This window comes from Acinonyx jubatus, chromosome B1 (genome assembly GCF_027475565.1).
Source record: "Acinonyx jubatus isolate Ajub_Pintada_27869175 chromosome B1, VMU_Ajub_asm_v1.0, whole genome shotgun sequence".
NCBI lineage: Eukaryota > Metazoa > Chordata > Mammalia > Carnivora > Felidae > Acinonyx > Acinonyx jubatus.
The window spans coordinates 196,080,983-196,106,719 of record NC_069382.1 but is presented as its reverse complement, the minus strand read 5'-3'; the positions used below and the strand labels follow the sequence as shown (position 1 = coordinate 196,106,719).

At 52.7% G+C, this 25,737-nt stretch overlaps 1 protein-coding gene across 8 annotated transcripts in view; it reads right to left on the bottom strand.

Moving 5' to 3' along the window:
- STK32B (serine/threonine kinase 32B) overlaps positions 1–25,737 on the bottom strand; it is a 387,425-nt gene that overhangs the window by 72,404 nt on the left and 289,284 nt on the right. For all 8 annotated transcript variants that reach the window (XM_053217584.1, XM_053217583.1, XM_027033784.2 and 5 more), the window contains one exon: positions 4,839–4,876. In XM_053217584.1, the coding sequence (XP_053073559.1) occupies positions 4,839–4,876 (38 nt within the window). The remainder of the gene's footprint in view (positions 1–4,838; positions 4,877–25,737) is intronic.

Below are 25,737 nucleotides of genomic sequence, written 5' to 3'. Positions count from 1 at the left end.
AAAGAAGCGCATTACCTACCACCTCCCAAGGACCCCCAGAGCAGATCTCAACCCCACTCCCGCACTCCGTCCTGAAACGCTCGGGACCCTGTCTACATAATGACACGCTGTGGCCCCTCCGACTTGGAAAGACCCCCGGCCCCCCACACTTCCTTCTCCACTCTCCAGTCCCTGGATCCGAGGCTTCAGAAACAATGCGCGCCCACCTTGTTGCTGCCCTGGGGTCTCTGCCTCCAGGGGCGACGGAGGAAGCCTGGAAAGCGTTTTGACGAGGGAGGGGGAGAGTCTGTGCTCCTGTCTGCTACCGTTTCGGGGAGTGCCCCTCACAATCATCAATAAATATGTCAGCAATGGAGGGTGAATTCTTTGAGACGAGTTCAGTTGAGGACTGCTCTAAAATACATCAGTTAATGGGACACCTGAGGTACAGTAAGGCCAACAGACCAGGAGACAACTGCCACTGAAAGGATAGTTTGTTCTCGGACATACCCAAGAGAAGGGGGCCCACTGCGTCATGGGGGCCGCGTGGAGGAGATCAGGGTCGGCCACGAGGCTGAGGGAGAAGGGCGAAAACGTGGGCAGGGGGCTTTCTGGTGGTTTCTGTGGGAAGGAGTGAGTGAGGCAGGGCAGGTAGGGTTAGGACTGGTCAGCCTGCATGATTTCAGCAGCTCTGGGGTGCAGGGACCGTCTCTGCTCGTCTGGGGCCTGGCCCTGGGGTGACTGGGGCAGGTGGATAGTGGCCCTGAATGTGAAGAAGTCGGGCATCAGAAGTCAGGAAGAAAAGGCACGGTTAATACAAGGAGAGGAAAGCAAGCTCGGCTGCCGTGGCTGCTGTGTCACCTGATGCCCAAGATTGAGGGCAGGTGTCTCCTGCCCACGCGAGCTCCACCCTCCACCACCAGTTGTGAAAGCGTGAACTGTGTGGGGTCTCATGGCCTCCTGCAGCGGAGCGTCCCCACTCGCCCCCAAGTGCCCTGTGAACCCCCCCCCTCACACAGCAGGACCCAGGAAGCCCGCAGCCCAGTCCCTCTGCTTTCGCACGGCCCGGCCCCTGCCCTGGCCCAGCACTGACCTCAGAACCACCAGGTACCTTGAAAATCCCCCCACGCACCACCGTCTCCTGCAAGAGGAATCACTTCCGTGGGTGGGGCTCGGCCTGTGTCCTTTGGATCACCTGGCACGACGGGCAGCCTATGGCAGGTGCGCAAAAGTGAAGGTGTCGCTTTCCAGAACTCAGTCGACAGCAGCGAATGCTGAACCAGGGCCCTCAGGGCCACCCAGGCAGAAAGGCAGGGTTTTCTGACGCTTGACTCTTTGCTCGTCTTTGGCGAAGCCTGGGAAAGACTCAGGTGGCAAGACTCACTGGCCCACCTGTGCCGGCAGCTTTTCCGTTTTCACCTGCTTCCTCCAGAGGATGGCATCGGTTCACACAGCTCTTCCCCTGCTGTCTCACCCATGTAGCCATGCGCCGTGCAGTGCCCCCACCCCTACTCTAGGTCAGCCCATGACACGCTTTGCCCACTGGGACGGGAGCAAATGTGACACAGGGGTGAGCTCGAGGGGCCGGGCTTTCCGTGCCCCTGTTTCTACTGCAGCCTTGAGAGGCCACGCAGGGCTGGGCTGCTGGAGGGAGAGCCGGGAGGGGCAGGGCTGAGTTGCCCGGCCAAGGCCGGGATGTGCCAGCCGGAAGCAGGCAACCCTCAGGCGTGAGCACGGCCAACGTCACCAGCCTGGCTGACCCCACCTGACCTCAGTCTTAGGATGGATCCCTGCCTGTAAGAGCTTAACCCCCGCAGACCTGGGAGCTTACTAGATGCTTCCTGTTTGTGCGTTAAAGTCATGCAGTTATTGATTGCGCAGCATTATTTTCCCAACAGAAAAGGACGTAACCCTCCCCCTCCCCGTCCCCTTTGCAACTTTAAGACCCCATTTCCTTGAGCTGTTTGTCCTCAGGCCTAACGCACGCCCGACACTCCTCCCCGCACCCCCCTAAGATGTTCTACCTGCCTTCAACTTCGTTTTGCTCCAGGTATGATCTGTCTCTGCCTTTGCTGCTGGCCAAGAGACCCCAAGTCTCAGGACAGAATGCCAGTACCTGTCTGGAAGGATTAAACCCAGTCTGAAGGATCAGAAAGCATAGGAGACACTGAGGGAGCAGAAAAGCTGGTCTGAGAGCCTCGGATTTTGTGTAACCAGCAACTTGAACGTTATTAAGAAACTGTGAATGTGTGTATTTCATTATGTTTATATTCCATTGTAAACACAGCCAACGGGGAAAACAGTCGATGAGATCCACGGTCAGACTCTTTAGATAGCAACACTAGCATCCGTTTTGTAAACTTTTTTTGTAATGCAATTAGCACAAGGTTAGGGGATCTAATGTTCATCCTGGCGACTGTGGCTCGGAACACTCGATTGTATTTTTGAACTCAGCTAAGAAGGTGAATCTTAAATGTTACCGTACACAAAATACAAAGATGAGGTGATGGATATGTTAATTAACGTGATTGGGCTAATCATTTCAAAATGTATACCTACATTAAAGCACCATGTTGTACACCTTTAAAAAAATCACATTGTGCAACCTCAGCATATACAAGTCTTCTTTGCCAGTCACACCTCAGTACAGTTAAAGGCAACAATAACTAAGAGGGAAAAAAAGCTGATGAGTGGCTCCTAATGTAAATCAGGAAAAGAGGGACCATGACCACAGGCTCTTAGAGAGAAGACCTGTGTGTTTTGTAGAGAATTCCCTGCTTCTCGATTTCCCTCCTGCACTGCCTGAAAAGGCAGTTAAAAGGAATGTTAAAAGTTGGAGGTGGGGGAAGGTGTCATTCACTCTTTAGTATGAAGTAGTGTTTCAGCGCTGGGTCTCAACACCAAGAGGGGACGGCCCTGTGAAACAGGAGCTTAGAGAAGGGTCAAGAAGGTCGGTCCACAGGCCCTTGGGGAGTGTGTGGGATGCTGCAAAGCCAGAGGCAGGGTCAGGACACGTGAAACCATGTGGGAGGGGTGAAGAATGGGGCGCTCAGAGATCTGGGGGGGGGGGGGTAGGTCTGGTCTGGAAGGAGAGGGGAAAGGGGCCGAGTGGAGAGCTGAGAATGAGTGTAAAAGGGAAGGAGGAGAGGGATGGATGGAGATCCAGAGCTCAGGAACAAGGAGACACAGGGACGGCTGCATGCCTGTGTCTCTGCGTGCAGTGGCCACAGGACCCAGTGGCCGGATCACGTATGAACTGTGGAGTCGCACAGGCCTGGGTCTCATTTCCTCACAGATAAAATGGCTGAGTTCTTCCGGTTAAGTCGTGTTCACCTGCCTCTGTGATCCCACCCACCCTGCCCTGAGCAGAGAAGGGGCAGGGAGCAGCTGAGGGAGCACCTTTTAGGTCCTGCTGGCGTGACAGGGGTGGACCCTCACTGTCTGTCTTCCACGGTCGCCGTGCCCGCCACGCCGCCCCGCTTCTGCCTTACCGCTGGGAAAGCCAGGGCTCACAGAGGTGGAGTGACTTGCCGAAGACACGCGGAGAGCCGGGGGGGGGGGGGGTCAGCTGAGCTCCACATCCGGGGATCCTGACTTGTATACGCTCACTGGAGCCGCGACCTGTATCCTCAGCTCTGCCCAGGCCCCCTGGTGTCCTGAGGTCATCACTGACCCTCCGGTCCGGAGCACAGCATTTCAACCCACCGCCCCAAAGCACCCAGGCCGGTTTCAGCTTCTGGCAGGAGGTTCGAGCCCAGGTTCCACCACTCCTGCTCTCCACCTCCTGATACCAAGGAGCTTACACAATGAGGTAGGATTCCCTGAGCCTCACGGGTGACACAAACAGGCTTCCAGAGAGGCTTCTAGAAGGAGCCACAGCCTCCACCTCCTGGGGTCGGGGAGGGAGGCTGGGAGGAGCTGCGTAGAAGAGGCAGCAGTCTCACCCCTGCACGACACAGGAGCACCTCAGAAAACTCCCCAGCTGCTGACTCCACCCCGTCTTCCCCAAAGCCCTTGGGGGCTGAGGCCCCAAAGCCACGTCAGCAAAGTCAGTGTTCAAGGCTACAGGTGACTGTCAGATCGGCCGCCGGACTGTGCATTGTTGGGCCACGCCCTGGAGTTACGGCCCGACTCTGATGGGCGTCACATCCCTGGGAGTGAGCCAAAGCACAGAGGCCCAGGCCTGCCGAAGCAAGACAGGGAATGGCCTTTAATTCTTACCAAGTCCCCGCAGAGATTCCCAGGAGACCAAAGTTGGACATAGGCAGCCCTCCTTCTCCAAATGGGGTCCACTGACCAGTAGCGTTGGCTTCACCCAGGAGCTCTTAAAATGCAGAATCCGGGCCCCACCTGAGACTTACTGAATCAGGGTCTATACGCACATGAAAGCTCGAGAAGCCGGGATGAGGGAAAGCGTGGCGGATTACGGATTACGGATTTCTGGCTTGTGAGGCACATATGATGCCCTTTGATCTCCGTGAGAATCTGGAAGGCGGACACCATTTTATGTCTTACAGAAGACGAGCTTGAGGCTCGGAGAGGTAAGCACATTTCCTGAAGCCACAGGTCCACAGGTGGGGGAGCTCTCCAGCCCTACATCTCATTCCCACCTCTGCCCCGTCCTCCTCACATCAGGACAAGAACAGCTATGCGGTCGGCCATGAAACCTTCAAATACGTTGGGCTCGGCTCACTGCTCAGGACACGGACCGGAAATTACACAGATGTTCACCCATCAGAATTAAACCAAAAAAAGGCTTTCCAGCCAACCCTCAAATCCAACGCCCCAGGACCCCGGTTTCCCAGAGCCTCAAACTCCCCGCTGCAAGTGTCCCTATAAAACACACGTAACAGGCTTACCGTGTTCATCCAGCAATATGTTGTCTGGCTTGATGTCTCTGTAAGAGAAAACAAAAAGGCTGAAAATGTGATTCCTGGAGTCTATTGATGAGCACATAACAAACATGACACTTGGGGACAAACGCCTGACAACACCCAGCATGCCTGTCTCTCCCTTGGCACGACATCTCAGGGAGCAGGGGAGTAATTACTATGATGACAGAGCACCTGTGCTCTTGCTTCCTTCTCGTTTCCTGGAACTGCAAGTCGACTGTGGGAATACCTTCTTCCTGAATGTTCTTGACAACTTCTGGTTTTGAGACTCCTAGGAGTATCTGCTCATTGAGCACCTGCATCGACGCTCCCCATCCTCCTGATGGACTGTAGCCCTCCCACCTGGTTATGTAACCCCCCTGGGGGTGACGGTCTCTGCTCTACAGACACGGGAAGGAGGTTCAGGAAGACTGTCAACTTGTTTAGGTCAGAGATCAGCCACACCCAGCCCTCAGCCAGTTTTTGTGCAGCCTGAGAGGCTAAGAAGGGCTTTTACATCTCTCAGGAGTCATAAAGACAAAACACACACAAAAAGCAAAACCAAAAGGATGTACTACAGAGACTAATGTGGCCCCGAAAGCCTAAAATAATTATTATCTGATCCTTTGGGGAGAAAGTTTGCTGGTCTTTTTTAGGGTGGGGGCGGGCGACTTTCTGGAAAGTTCTGCCGAACATCGCCATTAGAGCGGAGGGCTTCCTACTCCAAGTCATGCTTATTCAAGGCAGGAGCTTGCCTTCTTCACCTCTGCACCACGTGCCTAGCACGATGCCTGTTGTCAGTAGACTCTGTCAGAGAAAAATCAGAGCTGGACAGTAGCCAGAGTGCAAGAACAGACTATACTCAGGACAATTGCAGCAGGGGAGACCTGGCCTCAATTCTGAACGCATCACGGACGAAGTGGGAATTTACAGCCAAGGAGCAGGTGGGGGTCATGGATGCAAAGTTACTAACTGGAAACATCAAGGGAGGGGGATTCTGGGTAAAGCCACCTGCTAGAGGACTCTTGCCAAAGGCAGGCTGGGGCACTGGACATCACCTGGGGGATGAGGCACCTGACCAGATGTGGAGGATGGACGCTTCTGGCAAAACCAACATCACGGTCCTCCCTAACACTGGACAATGCAAAGGTGAACAACAAAGCCCGAAAGCGGAGGACGAGTTGCAGAAGAACTCGGAAGAGCCTGCATGAAGTTTGGTTGAGGATGAGGAGTCTTTGTCAACACACAGGAAACATGGATGAGGGAGGAATGGAAGAATAAATGTAACAACAACAACAAAAGCCTTTGAGAAACTCAATTGACACCTTCAGCCCCCATGTACTTATCATGAACATGCATACACTCCCCGAAGCTCGGTATTGAAACCACAGCCTTTAGAAATGCAAACCCCACTCATTCATTTATAACAAATGTCCAATCCTCTGAGACTAATAACAACTTGCTTCAAAATAGAAAACATTTGCTCCTGAGTTTATCAACTAGTAACTGTACCTGAAAATAGAGACGCTGGTTATTTGTAATCATGCGGTACAGTGCCTATGGCTTTGGGGATGAAAGAAACACTCAACCTATATATTTAAACTTTTAGTTCCACTGTGACTTTTCGAGCCTTGAATATTGATGAGCATTCTGAAAATGGAATTCACTGCCCTGCCCCCACCACTGCCAAGTTCACAAAACATCCACAGTGGACAGAGATGATTCATGGAGTCCCCACGGGAAGGATAAGCTTGAAAACTTATGAAATTAAAACAAAGGGCAGAAGACCCAGGGTCAAGGGTTTGTGTTTCAAACCAACAAACACTTGGTCCCCACGGAGGGCACCTCCCAGTAGGGCTCTCAAGAAAAGGGGAACTATTTGTGAATGTTGAACCAGCCCTGAAGCCCAGGAATGAATCCCACTTGATCATGGTGAATAATTCTTTTTACACGCTGTTGAATTCGATTTGCTAGTATCTTATTGAGAATTTTTGCATCCATATTCATCAGGGATATTGGCCTATAGTTCTCTTTTTTTTGCTGGGTCTCTGTCTGGTTTAGGAATCCAAGTAATGCTGGCTTCATAGAATGAGTCTGGAAGTTTTCCTTCCCTTTCTAATTTTTGGAACAGCTTGAGAAGGATAGGTATTATCTCTGCTTTAAATGTCGGGTAGAGTAGAATTCCCCAGGGAAGCCATCTGGTCCTGGACTCTTATTTGTTGGGAGATTTTTGATGACTGATTCAATTTCTTTGCTGGTTATGGGTCTGTTCAAGTTTTCTATTTCTTCCTGTTTGAGTTTTGGAAGTGTGTGGGTGCTTAGGAATTTGTCCATTTCTTCCAGGTTGTCCAGTTTGTTGGCATATAATTTTTCATAGTATTCCCTGATAATTGCTTGTATTTCTGAGGGATTGGTTGTAATAATTCCATGTTCATTCATGATTTTATCTATTTGGGTCATCTCCCTTTTCTTTTTGAGAAGCCTGGCTAGAGGTTTATCAATTTTGTTTATTTTGTCAAAAAAACAACTCTTGGGGGCGCCTGGGTGGTGCAGTCGGTTAAACGTCCGACTTCAGCCAGGTCACGATCTCGCAGTCCGTGAGTTCGAGCCCCGCATCAGGCTCTGGGCTGATGGCTCGGAGCCTGCGGCCTGTTTCTGATTCTGTGTCTCCCTCTCTCTCTGCCCCTTCCCCGTTCATGCTCTGTCTCTCTCTGTCCCAAAAATAAATAAAAAACGTTGAAAAAAAAATTAAAAAAAAAAAAAAAAGAATGGAGACAGAACAGTGAATGTTAAAGTGATCCTGTAAGGCCTGGCGTGACCTTGTTTGGGGGGTGGGGATGGGGGAGGAGGTGGCCGTGGCCCACGGAGCATAAGCCCCAAAATGCTTGCAGGGACCATGGCCTCCTCTGATGCTAAAGGTGCTCTCTCGGGGCTTTGCACCTACCCCCTTCTCTTCATCACTCTCTCTCTCCTCCTCCTCTTCCTTTTCTTCCCACCAACATTTTGCAAACGCCCGAGAGCTGGGGTTGCAGGGACTCAGCACACAGTCCCTCCCACACGAAGCTCAGAATCCACGGGGCTGAGACACGCGTGGGCTGGGTGCCACGTGCCTCAGCGGCATAGATGCTGTAGTGCAGGAGTGAGTGAGGCCACGAAGCCGGGAAGACTGAAGGGGGCTGCTGGAGAAGCAACAGCCAGGTACATTCAGACAGTAGGGATCAGGGTGTCAGAGCCAACGCGAGATGGGGGCAGACCTAAGGAGACGTCACCTCGTGGAGTGGGGTGAATAGTGTCCCCCCCAATATTCGTATCTACCCAGAACTTGAGAATGTGACTTTATTTGGAAACGCCACCTTTGCAGGTGGGATTAGTTAAGGATCCCAACATAAAACCATCTTGAGTTTAGGGTGGGTCCTCAGTCCAATGGCTTCTGTCTTTCAGGAGAGAGGGGAGGGAGATTTGGACACACAGACATGAAGGACAGAAGAAGAGCTTGTGAAGACACGGCCAGCATTTGGAGAGACGTGGCCATAAGCCCAGCAGCACCAGGAGCCACCAGAAGCTGGAAGAAGCAGGAACGATGTCTCCCCAGAGCTTCCGGAGAGTCTCGGTGTGGCTGACACCTTAATTTCAGTCTTTTGGCCAGAAGTGTGAGATAATAAATTCATGTCGTTTTATGCCACAGATTTTGTGGTAATTAGGAAGCTAACACAGCCGGCAGAAGGGGAGCTGATGGAGGGGGCTGGCCGATCTCCAGTGGCAGCCAGGGTCCCCCCACAGACCACAGGTTGACCTCAGACAGGCCCCTGCCCACAGAGTCTGCCGCCACCCCTGAAAATCCCTGTTCACCATCTCTCACATCAAGAGGACCGAACAGGGCACAGAGGTGAGCAGCCTGGAAAACTAGAGAGAGAGGCTATCTGTCCGGTGAGTCCTTCTCAGGAGCAGACAGCCTGGGCTCCCAGCCCTGCCCCCTGGGGCCACCCACCAGGACGACCCCTGCCTGTGCTCCCACGCCCTTCATGCTGCGGGGTAAATCTGACACATGCACACGTTCCCTCTGTGCCGGCTCTTAGCCTGGAGGTGAATCAATGGTTCTCCAGCATTTATGGGGTGTCCCCTCTGTGGTCACGGGGGACACAAGAGCCAACAAGACGGATCCAGCTGAATGGAGCTTGAGCTCCAGGAAGGGAGACGGGCCAGGAAGCTCGTGAATAAATGACCCGTCACAAGTTGGGACGAGTGCTTTGAACATCTAGAAACCAAAAGCGGTCCTGCTGTTGGTGGGAGGTCACAGAAGGACTTCCAGAAGACCTGACGTTAGGTTGACATCAAGAAAGCATCAGTCATGGGCAACCTGGGAGCAAGCCCTCATTTTGCAGGTGAGGTGGCCGACTCTGTCCCGAGAGAGAGCGGATCATTTGACCTATGACGCGGGTCCAGCCGAGGGAATGTGACGAAGGAGACAGGTGTCACCCCCAAGGTTCCATTCTCTCCGACTCCGTTGCCATCAGGCTGGAGTGAGGGATCCTCCCTCGCTGGCTCTGAGGATGGGCACTGTCATATGTGCGCGGGACCCAGGGCGGGAGTCGCGGGTACCTCCAGCAGCTGAGAGCCGGCGAGAAAACGGGAGCTCAGCCTGCAGCCGCAGGGACGCGTTCTGGTCTGTCCACGACCGTGGGAGCTTGGCGGAGGTCCAGGAACGAGCACAGCCCGTGGGTACCTAGTCTGCAGCTTTGTGGCACCCTGAGCAGACGGGCCAGCTCGGCCGTGCCGGGGGCCTGACCCACGGAAGCTGAGGGAATAAATGTGAACCATGTGAACTGCTAAATTAGTAGCAATGGAAAACCAACACACTATGATCTGGGGCAACATGAGCCTCGCTCCCTCACCGGGAAGATGCAAATCGCCCCCTCTCTGACTGCTGCTGGAAAAATCCAACGCGGCCCTACTGACGGCAGGCCTCCCTGTGCCGAAGGAGTGCAGAAATAAGCGGCAGGTCACTATCCCTGCTGTTTAAATGGAGCTGGGGAGCACTCGGGCCCGTCGCCTGGCTTCTGGGAAAGTGAATGCGATGTCTTTCAGAGGAGCATCACCGGGCAGACTCTGGCAAAGCCACGCAGAGGAGCCAGAGAGCCCGAGTCACTTGGGATTTAATAAGAGCATTTTATGGGCAGAGCGTCTTATCAGAGCCGTAGGGCCGCGGGACTCAGGGCCGTTCCCTCCCGCTCTGTTTTTCTCATTGATGATATCTCCGTGCCAGCACATCATCCCCTTCCAAATGGGCTCGGGCGTTCGGAACGCGCGTCAGGAGCTCTGCGTGGATGGGAAGGCCGTGACGATGTTTTCTGAGGACAGGCCCATAATTTCAGAGCCGGGCAAAATGGCACTTTGATGGAAAGGACGCAGGCGAGGCTATAAAACCTGGTTCTTGCTCCTGAATTATTCTCCAGCCCCCAAATAAAACAAAGCATAAAATGTCAGCTGGGATATTTTATTTTATTTTATTTATTTTTTTAATACGAAATTTACCGTCTATTTAAAAAAAAAAAAAAAAACCAGCACAGAAGTGGCTCTGATCCTGACTGCAAAGGAGGGCGGAAAGGACATTTCTGCATGTGTCCCTCTGCAGGGACTTCAGAAGGCCCTCCGTCAGCAATCCTCCGCGGCAACGAAGAAAAACCGGATGGAAGAAGGGCCACGTTTGGGAATGAGAGCTGCGGCTATCTCACCGCCAGAGGCGGACGCGGGAGGTGTGCACAGAGGTGGCAGGTGGAGGTGGGAACAAGTGAGTCCTGAGCGCCCCTCTCGCCGGCCCCATGGCCCCGGCGCTCCACCCGCCACCGCGGGCCCGCTTTTCCTCGCTCCAAGTCGGACGACACACAATCCGCGTAGTTACGGCAAGGATTTGTCTGCTTCAGTCACTTGCATTCTTGGTGTCGTTAGAGCACCTCAATGTACATCCTCTTGCAGGAACTCCCCTTTATTGTAATACCCAAATTCAACAAGCCCGTCGTCTGATCCAGAAATTCCTGTGACTCCCCGCTGTTCACCACGGAGGACGTCTGGGCAGCTCTGGGCACAGGGAGGACAGACCTGGCCTGGCCCGGGAGGTGGGGGGGGGGGGGGTCGGCAGAGGCTGTGGTCAGGGGAGACGAGCTTACAGAGGCAGGCGGGGGTCACCTGTGAGGGGCATTATTTGAGGAGGAAGCCAACTTTAGGTGGGTTAGGACGCAAAGCGAATTCTTGGGCTTTCCTTCTGGTCTGGCCGGACACTCGTGACCCACTTGATTTCGGTGGGGATTCAGGGGAGTGGTCAGCCCAGGGCCATCCCCATGGGTGCCATGCTCTTTGTTAGCAGAGTGAGGCCCAGACGCTTCGAAGGTCAGGCTGGGCTAACACAACAGGCCCTGGGGGCAGATAAGGAGCCATCTTTGGGGCTCGGGGTGGGTAGGTGGGGCTCACCCTGACTGCTGACCTCCGTCCTAGCCGGCTTGAGCGGAGCCTGCACCCACCCCCCCAGCTAGCGGCATGCCGGGGGCAATTCCACGCACATTTCGTGCCTTTCACACGGACCGCGCTTACTCTGCATCAGTACAATGGCAGCGTTTCGTATGTCACCTCACTTAGTTCTGACACATCTCTAGCGGATGTCACTGCTCCCATCGTACTGATGAAGAAAGAACTATTCACAGAAGGTCAGAGTTCACATGTTAGCAGATAAGACCCCAGTTGCATGTGGCCTGATCTGTAGATCAATGTTCTCTGCCTGAGAGAGGAAAAAAACAAATCTCAAGAAAAAAAAAAAAAAAAACCACGCAGGAGTTTCCAGAATCGATACTAGGCAGTAGTAAGTAATAACCGGAGAAGCACGCGCGTAATAAACATCTGATTTGATAAATACGATTACGTTACTGGTATTACAGGATACGTTTCCTTACAACAACGCCCGCACACGAGGACGCACTTCTTTTCTACTATGACCCGAATGGCTTTACGAGGCATAAATCTGACTCTGTCCCTTCTGACATAAATCCCCTTAATGGCCCTCTGGTACCTCCAGTGCCACTGGCCAGTTCTAACATAATCTCAAAAATAAAAGGTGAACACTGAGATGTGGTTGTCAACGTGGGCATCCATCAGCCGAGGGCATTAAAGAAAACTACCAAGGACCCCAGTGTAGTTGAACAGCAGGAGGAGGAGAAGGGGAGACATTTTAACCTAGAAAAGTCAGTCGTAAGGACACAACTTACAGCGTGATTGTCACAGACCCAGGCCCATGCGTGGACACGCGTCTAGCATGCCCTACCAGAGGCCAGAGGCCAGGGCCCAGCAGAGCAGACCCCCGTGGCACCCTGTGTCCTCCAGCTGTCCCCGGTCTTGTCTCTCAGTGGCACAGCCTCCCCCATACCCAGCAACCCGCAGGTTTTAGGACACGGTTTGACTGCAATCCCCTCCCGCACTACTGCCGTGGATCAAAGAGTGTCCCCCAAGTTCGTGTCTACCTGGAAATGGTGTCTTTGCAGAGGTCATGAAGAGGAAGGGGCACTGCTTGAGGAGAGCCCCACACCCAACAACTGGTGTCCGTATACAGAGAGGGAAAGACTCACATCCAAACAGAGAAGGCCGTGTGAAGACAGAGGTGAAGACTGCAGAGGAGATCTGCAGGCCAAGGTCGCCCGGGACGGCCAGGCACCGGGACAGAGGGAGGGGCTGGGTTCTCCCTCTCAGCCCCAAGAAGGAACAAACATGTTGACATCTTGATTTTGGACTTAAAAATTTTTTTTTTTTAATGTTTGAGAGAGAGAGAGAGAGAGAGAGAGAGAGAGCGCGAGCGCACAAGCAGGGGAGGGGCAGAGAGAGAGGGAGGGGAGACACAGAATCCGAAGCAGGCTCCAGGCTCCGAGCTGTCAACACAGACCCCGACGTGGAGCCCGAACTCATGAACCATGAGATCATGACCTGAGCCGAAGTCGGATGCTTAACTAGCTGACCCACCCAGGCGCCCCGATTTTGGACTTTGAACCGTACGAGAATCAATTCATGCCTCAGGCCACCCAGTTTATGGGATGTAGTGTCTCGTTGGCCCACGGCCCCTCCCTGCTGCCCCGTGCCCCAGACTGATGTCAGTCTGGCTGCCTCTTCCGGGCACGTAGCACGTGCGGCCCCATCTGCCCTCATAAACCTGATGCGCTTTCTGGGGCAGCCGTAACAAGTTACTGCACACCTAGTGACCTAAAACAAAATGGATTTCTTTCTCGTACAGTTCTGGGGGCCAGCAGTCCAAAATGAGCCTTCAAAGGCTGAAATCAAGTGTCGACAGGGCTGTGTTCCTTCCGGAAGCTCTAGGGGGGAAGCTGTTTCCCTGCCCTTTGGCTTCTAGAGACACCCACGTTCCTTAACTGGCTCCCCCTCCTCGCCTCCCCTCAGCCTCTTGCTCCGCAGGTACACCCCTTTCTCCTGACTCCAAACCTCCTGCCTCCTCCTCATAAGGACACCTGTGGTCATATTGGACCCACCTAGACCATCCAGGATAATTTTCCCAGCTCATGATCCTTAACTTAGTCACACATGCAAAGTCCCTTTTGCTGTATAAAGGTGTCACACTCACAGGTTTGGGGGGATTAAGACATGGCATTGTGGGGGCGGGGGCATGATTCAGTCTGTGTTGTGTCCCCCTGCAGAGTCAGGTGTTGAAGCACTGACCCTTAGGACCTCAGAGCGTGACTGTATTTGGAGACAGGGTCTGTAAATAAGCAATTAAGTTAAAATGAGGTCACGAGGCCAGGCCCGAATCCAATTGAACTGGTGTCTTTATAAGAGGAGATTAAGACATGCACAGAGGGGCGATCCTATGAAGACACAGGGAAAAGGCAACCACGTACACGCCAGAGATAGAGGCCTCAGGACAACCAACCTTGATCTCAGATTTCCAGCCTCCAGGACCGTGAGAAAGTAAATTTCTGGTTTTTAAAGCCACGCTGTCTGGGGCTATTTTGCTATGGCAGCCCCCACGAACTCATACTCATGGGCAATATTGTGATCCCTCTGGTCCCGGATAGTCAAACAGGCTGAGCGCAGTGAGACGTTTCCCTGAGCCACAGTCAGTCCGTGGTAGAGCCAGGATAGACCAGTTAGAGACCCACGTCTTGGTTTAACAGAAGCATTTTTTAAATGTGCACACAGCCTCGTAAGGGAGTTCTGTCTGGCATCTAGCTAAAACTTCATGCTGCGACCCCAGCCATTTTCCTTTCTCTTCATTATCTGGGGGAGAAAGAGCATCCGGTCAAACCGTGCGTGGGGGTTGTTCGTTTCCCTTTAATCCTGCAAAGAACAAACACCAGCATGGTTGACATTGATTAATCCAGTTCAAGAGCTGTGTCTCTCCATGGGGCCTCGATGTAAACTTGGTTACTACGGCAATTGCATCCAGCTAATTATCCCCAAGTATATCTCGTGGAGGTTTTTGAGGCTTTCAGCGTTCACAAACATGGTCAAGGATGCACCGGGCTCAATTAATTCCTTCATGGACGGGTGAGCCTGACAACATACCCAACATGCCACCCTAGACGCAATGAGGGGCTCACGTTCCCGGTCAGGTCAGGAAGGGTCCACGAAGACCTTGGAGACCCACCCAACCCAGCGTTATCACTTTCCAGTTGCTCCTAGAATTCAAATTGTAACAGTCTGTCCCGGAGTCAGCACGCTCCGCCAGACTGCCAACTCAAGGCAAGAGCCACTGCACGGCAAACGGAAAACAAGAAAAGCGCGACAAAGGACAGGACGCTTGCCCAGACATCCTGTGCCGATGGATAAAACTTTGGGCCCTTCACACACGGACAATGGTTTAAATCCTTACTCTGTTACCACCTGGGTCTCAGTTTTCCTCATCTGTAAAATGGGGATAAAAAGAAATCATGTACACAAAAGACCTGGCTCAGTCCCTAGCATATAGTAGGTGCTCAATAAATGGTGATGATTACCCCCACCCCGAGGGAGTTCAGAGGAAACAGGATGCGGCAGAAAGGAAGACAGCAGAGCGGACCAACACGATTAGGAGCATCTCTCGGGTGTGCTCGGTTTTACAGTTCATGAAAGCCCTTCCCATGTGTAATTCACTTAATCCACCTCACAGCCCTAGAGAACTGGCATTATCTTCTCTTTCTGAACAAGGAACTGAAGTCTAGAGAGCACCAGCAATTCCCCCTTCGTACGGCTCAGGTCATGATCTCGTGGTTCGTGGGTTCGAGCCCTGCGTCAGACTCTGTGCTGACAGCTCAGAGCCTGGAGCCTGCTTCGCATTCTGTGTCTCCCTCTCTCTGCCTCTGCCCCTGCTTGCGCTCTGCCTCTCTTTCTCTCTCTCAAAAATAAATAAATGTTAACAAAAATTTTAAAAAGTAGCAAATGGATTTGAACCCAGCTCCTCTGATGCCCACCTCTGGCTCTTTCTGGTCCACGTTCTGGGTGAAGCAGAGCCTCTTGACCCACCTGCCCCCGTGTCTGCACACGCTTCCCGTGCCTGGAGCACTGCTGAGTCTCCGTCTGGTCAGCCCTCTGCCTGCCGACTTCCATGGGTCCCCCCGTGAAGGGCACCGCAAGTGGGATTTGAACTTTGTTTTCCCAACTGTCATAAAACTAATAGCGTGGATTTTATCTGAGTCACTGACAAAGGTATTTCAGGGCTAAAAGACACCTAAGAAATAATTGTGTTTCTTATTACAATGAGAGGCTCAACTGCTTTCTCTAAATCACAAATAGGTGCATTTCAATGGGGCTCAGGTCAGGGTTGATCTGTCTCCAAGGCCAGTGCTCTCTGTACCGCTGAGAACTTGCTTTTCCTAAGCCCACCTCCCTGTAGACCACAGTTTACCACCACACAGCGGGCCGGGCTCTGGGGTCACACCGGATGTGAGCTCTTGTGGGCATTCTAGCACATTTATCGACATCACCCTCTGACAGCAATGGTCCGGGTGCTGAGGGTACGGCAGTGAACAAAACAAGGTACCCAGAGTCAATAAACAATGGCTTACATTGTAGCCATAAGGAGGTAAACAGGCAGAGTCAGACCGTGCACCGTGGCACTGGGGGAAAATCAGGGGAGAGCAGTGGAGGGTCCTGTTTGAGAGAGACAGTTGGGTGGGGATCTCTGGAGACTGTGGACAACAGGGGGGATGGCACGGGGGGGATGCAGCAAGGTGGGGGGGGGACCAGAACCTTCTATCTTTAGTCTCAGTGTGACACAATGACCCGGGGATCCTCGAGAACAAGAAGGCTGTGATCTGACTGCACCTCACAGCTTGTCCCCACACAGCCCTGGGACAAGGGTCATTATTCCCAGTTTCTGGTTGAAGAACATGGAACCTAATAGTGTTTGGTAAGTTGCCCAGAGTATGGCGGGCCTCTGGAAAAGTCCCTCTTCCCTGATGTAATCACCCCATTTGTAAGAGTGGAGAGGGAGCCCCAGAACCTGCCTGGCTCCCAGTCCCTCCGCTGCCCCTTCTAGAACTCACAGCTCAGCTCTTCCTTGGAACATGTCCTTCACTGCCTGCTGTAATCCCAAGAGCTATCCACCGGGGACACTGCCCCCACCCCAGTCCTCTCTAGTGGACACTTTCCCATCACCCCTGGGGGCTCCAGGCTGGAGGAGGGCAGGTGTCCCCTGGCTCCCCATTGTCCTGTCCCTCCTTCTGCCTCAACTCCACCGCCATTGAAACTGGGGCCATCTGACAACTCTGTCTCCTCCCTTCCCTGCGTTAGGCCCCTGCGTGGGACTCAGTCCCTGGTTTCCTGCCTCCGTGCCACGCACCCCAGGTGTGAGTCTCCTGATGCAGCAGCCACGTGGCCGGGCACCTAGAGTCTTCAGTCCCTGACCTCCCGTCCCGCAAAGGTCTCGGTGCCCACTCTGCCTCCACCATTCACCCCACAGTCACGCCCCCGACCTCTCGGGCACCACGCTCTGGACCACCCATGGCCACCTTCCAGCGCACCTGACACTCTGGCTGGGTGCCCGGAGTCTTGGGTCTTTCACCCACCGCATCCACAGTCTCATGATCTCGCTGCCCCCTCACTGTCCGCCCGCCAGGCCCCGCATCCCCAGCTCTCACAGCCAGAAGTCCTCCGTCCTTATCCACGCCAACTCCCCCAACCCTCGGTTCCTGATCCCGGTACAGCAGGTCAAACCCAGACCCTAGTTACCTTCTGCTTTCTGACGGCTGCCCTCCTGCACCGTCTGGCTGAACACGGCTGCAGGAAAGCGCAACCAGGACCCAGGGTTGGCTCGCAACTCCCTTCCCACGGCCCCCTGGCCCCTGATGGCACCCTCCCCACCTGCTCCCTCTCGCTCTTCGGGGCTACGTTATGTGCTTCTCTCTTCAAACCCCCAACACCTTCTGCCCCAAAGCCTGGGTTGGGGGGGGCGCCACTGGCTCTGCGGTTTCTCACACCCGCCCCCAACGTGAGCGCCTCCTCAACACTGAGGCCCCGCCTCCCCGCGCACTGCCTTGTAGCAGCCACAGGAGGCGCTCTCGGCTCACCGCCCTCTCCGGACTCCCCCGCAGCAAGACCACTTAGGATCCGCCCGCTCCCCTTCCACTCCCTTCCCTGCACTCGGCCAGGGGGGCTGCCTGCCCAGCAAGGTCCCACCGAGCCTGGGCCTTGCAGTCCCCTGCCTGGAGGACCGTCCCCCATACCCTGTGACTCCCCCCCTCTGCCGGCCCCTCCCGCTCACCCTCCTTGATTCCTCTCCATACCCCATCACCACCTGACCTTCTTACCCACTTGCTCTCGGTGTGTCTTTCTTGTTTGCGATGTAAACCTCAGACAGCAGGGACGTCCCCCCCTCCTCACAGCAGGACGTCCCCCCTCCCCTCCCACGCTGGTATGTCACCAGCACCTAAAACAGCGTCTGCCACAAAACGCACTCGGTTAACAGAAGTCTGGATGGCGGAGCGGACGCAAGCCCCGGTGCTCCCGACCACCTGCCTCCGCGGATTCCCCTTCCTCGTTTCTCACCACTGCCCCTCAGTCTGGCAACTTTGGGAACGAGGATCCTTAGGACCAACGCAGCCTCCCATCTCCATCCCAGACCAGGCGCAGCCTCAGCCTCCGAGGGCGAGGCCTGGGAACCTGCATTTTGGGGACAAGCCCCAGTTGCGGGGTGGGGGGGGGGGGTCTGATGCCTCCTGGGGCTTGAAAGCCCTGCTCTGCTAAAGGAGCAACTCAGATATCTGAATTGGCTCGCATCGGGCGGGGGGGGGGGGGTGGGGGGCTGAGTTCAGGGGAAGGTTGTGGGGGAACTTTTAGTCTTACGAGCCCTGGCGCGTCGGCACAGGGTCACTAAAACACAGGGCCCCGGTGGTGGGCTCTGATTCCTTTGGGAACCAGTTGGGATGCTGGTGTTACAGCTGCTGAGCCCTGGGGCTCTCTGGGAGCAGGAATGTTCAGTTCGATTGATGGGCTGGGGGTTGGGGAGGCGATCCTTGGCTCGAGGCAGGGGTGCACGAGTGACAGTGGATGCAGGAGTGACTGATTTCCCGGAGCTCTAAAGCAATGCTGATCCGCTGGCAGAGGAATCCCATACAGCACTGACACCCACCCACAGGGGAGGGCAGGGCTCAGGGTGGAAACAGAGGAGGAGGGATTTCCCTTCCCTGGTTGCACTAGGAACGCGGGAGCCCTGGGTAGAAAGCAGCACACACAAGGAGCATTACAGTGAATTAGTATTTCAAGAGTTACTATTTTTAGGGCCCAGTCTCTCTGTATCTTGTCCAAGGGGGCATACAGCCAAAAGGTGTAAGAGCCACAGGGGCTGAGTCTGCCACCCCTGGAAGGGACCCTAAATCTATCTGAAACAAGCTGGCCCTGGGGCTCATAAACTCTCTGTACCTCAGTTTCCTCTTCTGTAAGGTTGGGCAGTCATCACGCCCTCTCGGGATTGCTGTGAGTATTGAAAATGCCACAGGGTAAGAGCACCTGGGTGACTCGGTCGGTTAAGCGTCCAACTCTTGATTTTGGTGGTCACGATATCAAGGTCGTGAGATCAAGCCCCATGTCTGTGCTGAGCATGGAGCCTGCTTAAGATTTTCTCTCTCTCTCTCTCTCAAAAAAAGAAAATGGATACAAAAGAATTAGCCTAATCTGGGCACCATGGTGAGAGCTTAATTAATATATCAAAAAATTTTAAGTAATTTAGAAATAAGAAAACCATCCGATTAGTTGAAGGCCTGAATGGAATGAAGTCTGACTTCCCCTGGCTAAAAAAAAAAAAAAAAAAAAAAAAATTCCACAACAGTTTTGGACTTGAACTGTAACTCTTTACTGAGTCTCCATCCTATAGATTTTGGACTTGTGCCTCTACAACTGTCTGAGGCAATCCCTTAAAATATATACATTATCTATCTATCTATCTATCTATCTATCTATCTATCATCTGTTTATCCACCTATCTATCCATTAGCCCCCTGATTCAAACCTAGGCACCTGTTGCCAGAACCTGTGCCAGTAACCATATTAGCAAGGTCCCAAGGACATCGGGGAGCCACAAGGTGGAGGCAGGCAGGGGCAGAGAAGCTCTCAGAAAAAGAATTCAGAATTTGATTACAAATAATCCAGGTAGGTGCCATTTCCTAAAATCTATACCTCTGGGCAAGGCAGGTGTGAGGCAAGAGTTCCGTATAGGATGGTGGGAAGGGTGCAGGAGACAAAGGTGGTCAGCATCTAACCTGTATTGACCACCTTTTACATGCTGTACACACATCATCTCATTTAGTCTAAAATCCCTTGGGGGTGGGGTGATTTTTCTCGGGTTCATGCTACAGATGACAAGGCTGCTGCTCGTTGTGACCCCCAGGTGACCCAGCATACCACGAGCAACTGATCCTTCACGAGCACCAGAGAGATGTGGGTTCAAAGTCTGGCTCTGCCACTGATGAGAAGTGTGACTTAACCTTTCTAAGTCTTAGAATCCTCACCCATCAGTTGGGGACATTTGTCCTTCCTTGAGGGATGGCTGTAAAGATTAAGATCAAAGACCTAAAGTGACAGCACAGTTCCTGGCAATGGAGTCTTGAGAAATCACTGATTCCTTGCACTCACCACACGTGTTCAGAGCTCACTATGTGCCAGGTGCTGCTCTCTACTCGGACTAGAATGGACAAAACCCAGGCAAGTTCTTACTCTCATGGAGGTTGCCTGCCAGTAGGGAGAGACAAGAAATAAAAACACGTGATAAATATGGTCATTCACATTGTGTCACTGCAGTTCAAGATCTGTCCTGGGCAATGGGGCAGAGAGCTGGGGAAGGGGTGGGCTACCAGAGATGATGGTGATGGTGACAACGGCGGTGATGGTGATGATGGTGGTGGTGATGGTGTTAATGGTGTTGGTGATGATGGCGATGATGGTGATGGTAGAGATGATGGTGATGATGATGGTGGTGGTGGTGGTGGTGATGGTGATGATGATGATGATGAGCTATGGACCATGAGCTACCAGAGATAGTGATGGTGATGATGATGGTGATGATGATGGTGGTGATGGTGATGCTGTCAACAGGCTGTTGGGCTACTGAGCAGGCTTCTGAACTTCTCCAAGTCTCAAGTTCTTTACCACAAAGACCTTAAGCTCCACTTTGCAGGATACTGTGAGGATTACATGACTGGAGGTAAAAGTAGGACTAGCTACATAATTGGTGGCGTCTAGTGTGAAAAGAAACATGCAAGGCCCTTGTCCAAATCTTAGCAAGAATTTCAAGGTGGCTACAGAAGAATGTTATACCAAGCACAGGCACTACTGAATATGGTGCCCCGTGTGGCCCAGCCATCCCTAGGTAAAGGCACCTGCACGTAGTAGGTTCTCAGTCGATGCCAGTCTCACTGTGAGGTGGGAATTGCGCTTCCTGCTTCCTATGAAATAATGAGGCTTGGCGAGTAGTTGCTGGCTCAAGGTCATATTGATTAGTGAGTGGTTGCCTAAGTTGCCCTCACCTTAGACATGAAGCTTTTCTCTACAGTATCTGTTCACACAATTAGACAAAGCATCAGTACAATTCCCCAATTCCCATATATCTTCAGAGCAACATCCTTCTATCTCATAGTATAATTTCAATGCAAAAGTTTGGCCTCTTGTTTTCTTGACTAGCACTGGAGAACTTCGGGAGGGGGCCAGGAGGGTCTGGATTAGACACATAGGGGAGGGATGTGTGGCCACAGGGTCATGGTGGCTCAGAAGCAGCCTACCTCATTCCATTTTCTATCTTACTTGATAAGAGAAGAGCCCATGAAATTGCTCGTGACCAGCTGGAGGACAGATCTATTTTGGGATGGCTTTACTACAATAAACATAACCAACTTGTCCTTGAAAACCAAGAAGTGGGCTTGGGAGATGCCCTGGGCATGAGAATGTGGGTGTGTGACTCAGGCAGCCTCATGGTGAGCAGTTTCGTGACGTCCTGCTGGGACGATGGTGGCTCCCGCTGTACTCCCAGTGGTGCTAACACGATCAGTCCCTGGAACATGCACTGAGTGGTTCCCAGCATCAGATTCAGCTCCAAGATCATCCTAAGGACGCGCCAGAGGACCACCAGCCTTCTGTCTAGGTCTGCTGGGCTGCCACAACATAACACCACAGACCAGGGGGCTTGACAACAGAAACTTATGTCCTCCTAATGGAGTGTCTTCATATCCCCATTATGGAATGGAGGCTAGAAGTCCAAGATCAAGGTGTCGGCAGGTCGACTTCCTTAAGGCATCTCTCCCTGGCATGTAAATGGCTGTCTTCTCTCTGTGTCCTCACATGGTCATCCCTCTGTGTGCATCTGTGTTTAAATATCTTCTTCTCATAAGGACACCAGTCAGACTGGATTAGAGCTGAGTCTGAAGATCCCATTTTACCTCAATTACTTCTTTAAAGGCCTGATCTCCAAATAGAGTCATATTCTGACTTATTCTTAACTGCTGGGGTTAAAGCTTCAACATATGAATTTTGTAGGGAACACAGTTCAGCCCCAAACACCCTCTCATGGGATTATGTGAAGAGGAGAGGGCCCTCTTGACCTTGGGGTACAGAAATGGGGGTGGGAGCTGCCTACTCTGGACAGTTGTAAGAGGAATAGGGGTTCAGGAAAAGCCAGTTTCCCTGAAGTCAGGAAGGAGGCATGCAGTGAGCTCTAAGGATAAAGATATCACAGAGAATTGTAGACTGAGTAGTGGAGTTCAAGGGGACCCTGGTGAGAGGTCTGGGAAGATGGAGAACAGAGAGTGGGGGGCAGCCAGGCTAGTAGAGAAGCCAACGCCACAGGCTGGTTTGAATCCAGCCTATGAGATTGGTAATTATCTCATAAGGTAATGACAACTGGTAATTATCTCATAAGGAATAGTGAAAGATCCATATAGCATCGCAATAACTGGGTACTCTCAGCCTCATGGTTATCACTGACCAGCAAACGTGGGGAGGAGAGAGCTTGGTTCGGGCTGAATCCAGAGGTTTCTTCCTCTTGGTGTTCCTTTCCTACTGACCTTAGCATTGACCCCTGAAGTCTCTTTGAGGTCTGCCAGCACAGCCCAGAGCTACCCAGTGGTTTCACTTGGCTGCACAGAGCCTATCACCTGCCCTCTCCCAGATCTCCCAATGGTTGGGCAGAACTGTCATACTCCTGTAGGGGAAGCATCTTCCACTTGGGGACGGGCATCAAGGTGCTGAGGGCCCATGCCGGAGAGGGCCAGAGACGGAAATGAAGCCTGGGGCTTTGGAATGGGGCTCCACGGAGACTCCTAGCCACAACCCCACCTGCTGGACCAGTGTTTCTCAAAGAAGGCTCCACCGACCAGCTGCAGGCATGCTGATCACACATGCACACTCGGGGACCCCAACCCAGACACAGGAAGTCTGGATCTGGAGACCTGGCCGGTGGTCTGCTCCCCTAGCGTGGATTTGCACCCTCAAGTTTGAGAACCATCACAATGACCTCTGGTTCTACTCTCCTCTTCACCACTTTTTTCCTTGCCTGTGTTCCATTCCCACTTAGCCAGTGTTTCACAAAGTGTGTAACATTCCCAGTGGCCAGTATGATTATTTTGGGTGCTATGTGGACAGGACCCTACCAGACATTTTAGCTCTTTAGATTCTCCTGATCATGTCAAGAAGCAAGACTCAACCTGGCGGCCCTATATCTGCAGTATTAAAAAAATTTTTTTAATGTTTATTTATTTATGAGAGACAGAGGGAGAGAGAGAGAGAGAGAGACAGGCAGGGGCAGAGAGAGGGGAAGACAGGATTGAAAGCAGGCTCTGCACTGACAGCACAGAGCCCGATGCAGGGCTCAAACTCATGAACCATGAGATCATGACCTGAGTTGAAGCCTGATGCTTAACCGAGCGAGCCACCCAGGTGCCACCCTGTGCCCTTTTTACACAGAAAGAGAGAGTAGGACTCTGCTTATACTCTTGGTGGGTTCCCAATCTAACCCAAACCTTATAGTACTATTTCATTTTCATTTATTTTCTTTACATTTATATTAAAAGCAAGTAATATTGGCCATTTAAGATACTTATGTAAAGTCTTTTTAAAAATACGTGCATTAAATGAAAGACAAAGAATCGGCAAAGAAAAATACCAAGGAGGCATTTGGTGGGAGGTGTGACAGGACACACTGGATCTGAGGTTGGGAACCGTTTCTCTATCAGCCTGGAATGCAGTCTGAGAAGCTCAACCCCACGAAGCTGAGCTCTTCATGTTTTACCCCTTCTGCTGATGTTTCAAATTTGAGAACTCTCTGTTATGCCTCAATAAGAAGTATGAATTTTAATGGTGAAATTTTAGGCATCGGAGACATGTTTTTAAATGTGAAGGTATTTCTGAACACCCCACACCACGCAGAAGCCCCGCGACCTCCTAGAATGAAGCCTGACCGCGGTACGTAGAGGAACGCCATCCACATGCTCCATCAGCACAAAGATGCCAAAAGCTGGCCGGAGGCAAAGGGGCTGTGGGTGTGCCTGGGGGGGGGGGGTTCACAGCCCCTTCCGAGGGTGGACAACTCAGAGGAGACTTGCTGCATTTTGGAAGCAGGGGGTCAGGGGACTCTGGGTAGACTGGGAGGATGCCGGGAGCCCCATGAGCAGTGGGCGGGGTGGAGGGGGACGCAGGTGCAATGGGGGAAGGGTTGGGATGAGGAGTGGGCTGGGGTGATACCTGCAGACACGGGCATGGCCAGCTGCTGCCTAACCAGGCCCGGGAGGCACCTGTCTGTGCTGCACTGTGGGCCCGCCCCCCCCCCCCCGAACGGCCCCTGCCACCAGCCAGCCTTTTCCCACCTTGCCCTTTATTATGAGGGAGCACTTACCAGTGGCCAGCAGTCATTAGAGGAAAACCTTTAAAATGAAAGACAATGACCAAAATAAACAGATAAAAGGCCCTCAGAGGACAGAGGAACAAATGTAGGGGAGAGGGAACTTGGAAATAACCGTAACTAATACCCTCAGAGAGGGAGAAGAAGATATTGCGCCCATAAAACACAAGATGCTATGGAAAAGGAACAATCAGCAAATGAGAGAGGCTCTCGTCGGAGAACTGAAAAACAAACCAAGAGTCGGGCTCGGAAGGTTCCGAGGTCAAGGACATTTCCCAGGGAGGAGCCTAAGAAGTCCTGGAGACGGAAAATAAGGGGAGAAAGAGAAGCACAGGGGATAATTCTAGCAAGTCCGACACGCAAATATTTGATAGGAGTTCCAGGAAGACAGGAGGTGAATACAGTAGGACCTGGTTCTCCTGGGGAGGAGGCTGGGGAAACAGGTGTGCATGGGGAGGGAGGGGGAGGGTGTCCTGTGGGACCACGGATAAACGATCTGCACAGGCAGAGAGGCCTGATGCGGGCGCAGAGTGCTGGCACTGAGGCTGGAAATGGGCAGGCAGGATGGTGTAGGCTGGGCCAGTGCAGCCCAGACATCCACCACGCAAGGCTATGAGGACCACAGGCCTTGGGCGGTGACTTTAGGCGCACACGTGACCTCATTCTGTTGCACTGGATCACGGGGTGATAAAGTTCTTCTCTACCAATTCTCATTAGGTCAAAAAGCTTTCTCAGTTGGATCTGGAATCTTTTTAACATCAGACACCTGCTAATCTCTGTTTAACAAAGAGCAGAGAGCAGGACCACTGCCTTCCGCAGCAGGTGACAAGGGGTCAGCAGGGCTCTAGGGGAGGGTCCTTCCGGTGGCTCTAAGTGTTCTCTGGCTTGTGGCTGCATCACTGAACTCCCTGCCTCTGTCTTCATGGCCTTCTCTCCCCTGTGTCTTTGTGTGTTCAGTTCTGTCTCTGGTAAGGACACCAGTCATTGGCTATAGGGCCTATGATGATTAATTTTATGTGTCAACTTGCCTGGGCCATGGGGTGCCCAGATAGTTGGTGCCCAGATATTCTGGGTGTGCACGTGAGGATGTTTTTGGAGAAGAATGACATTTGAACCCATACACTGAGTAAATCACATTGCCTCCCCAATGTGGGAGGGCCTCCTCCAATCAGGTGGAGGCCTGACTACAGCAAGAAGGTTGCTGACCTTTTAGGAGAGAACTGTTTCCCACCTGACTGCCTTTGAACTTGAACTGAAATATCAGCTTCTCTTGGGTCTTGAACCCGCTGACCTCTGGATGCTAACTATACCACTGGCTCTCCTGGCTGCCCAGCTTGAGGACTAACCCTATGGATGTGAGGCCCTGCCTACCTCTGTAGTCATGCGAGCCAGTTCTCTCTCTCTCTCTCTCTCTCTCTCTCTCTCTCTCTCTCTCTCTCTCTCCATCCATCCATCCATCCATCCATCCATCCATCCATCCTATTGGCTCTGTTTCTCTGGGAGCCCTGACTGAGACAGATGGGCAAGTTATATGCAAGAGTA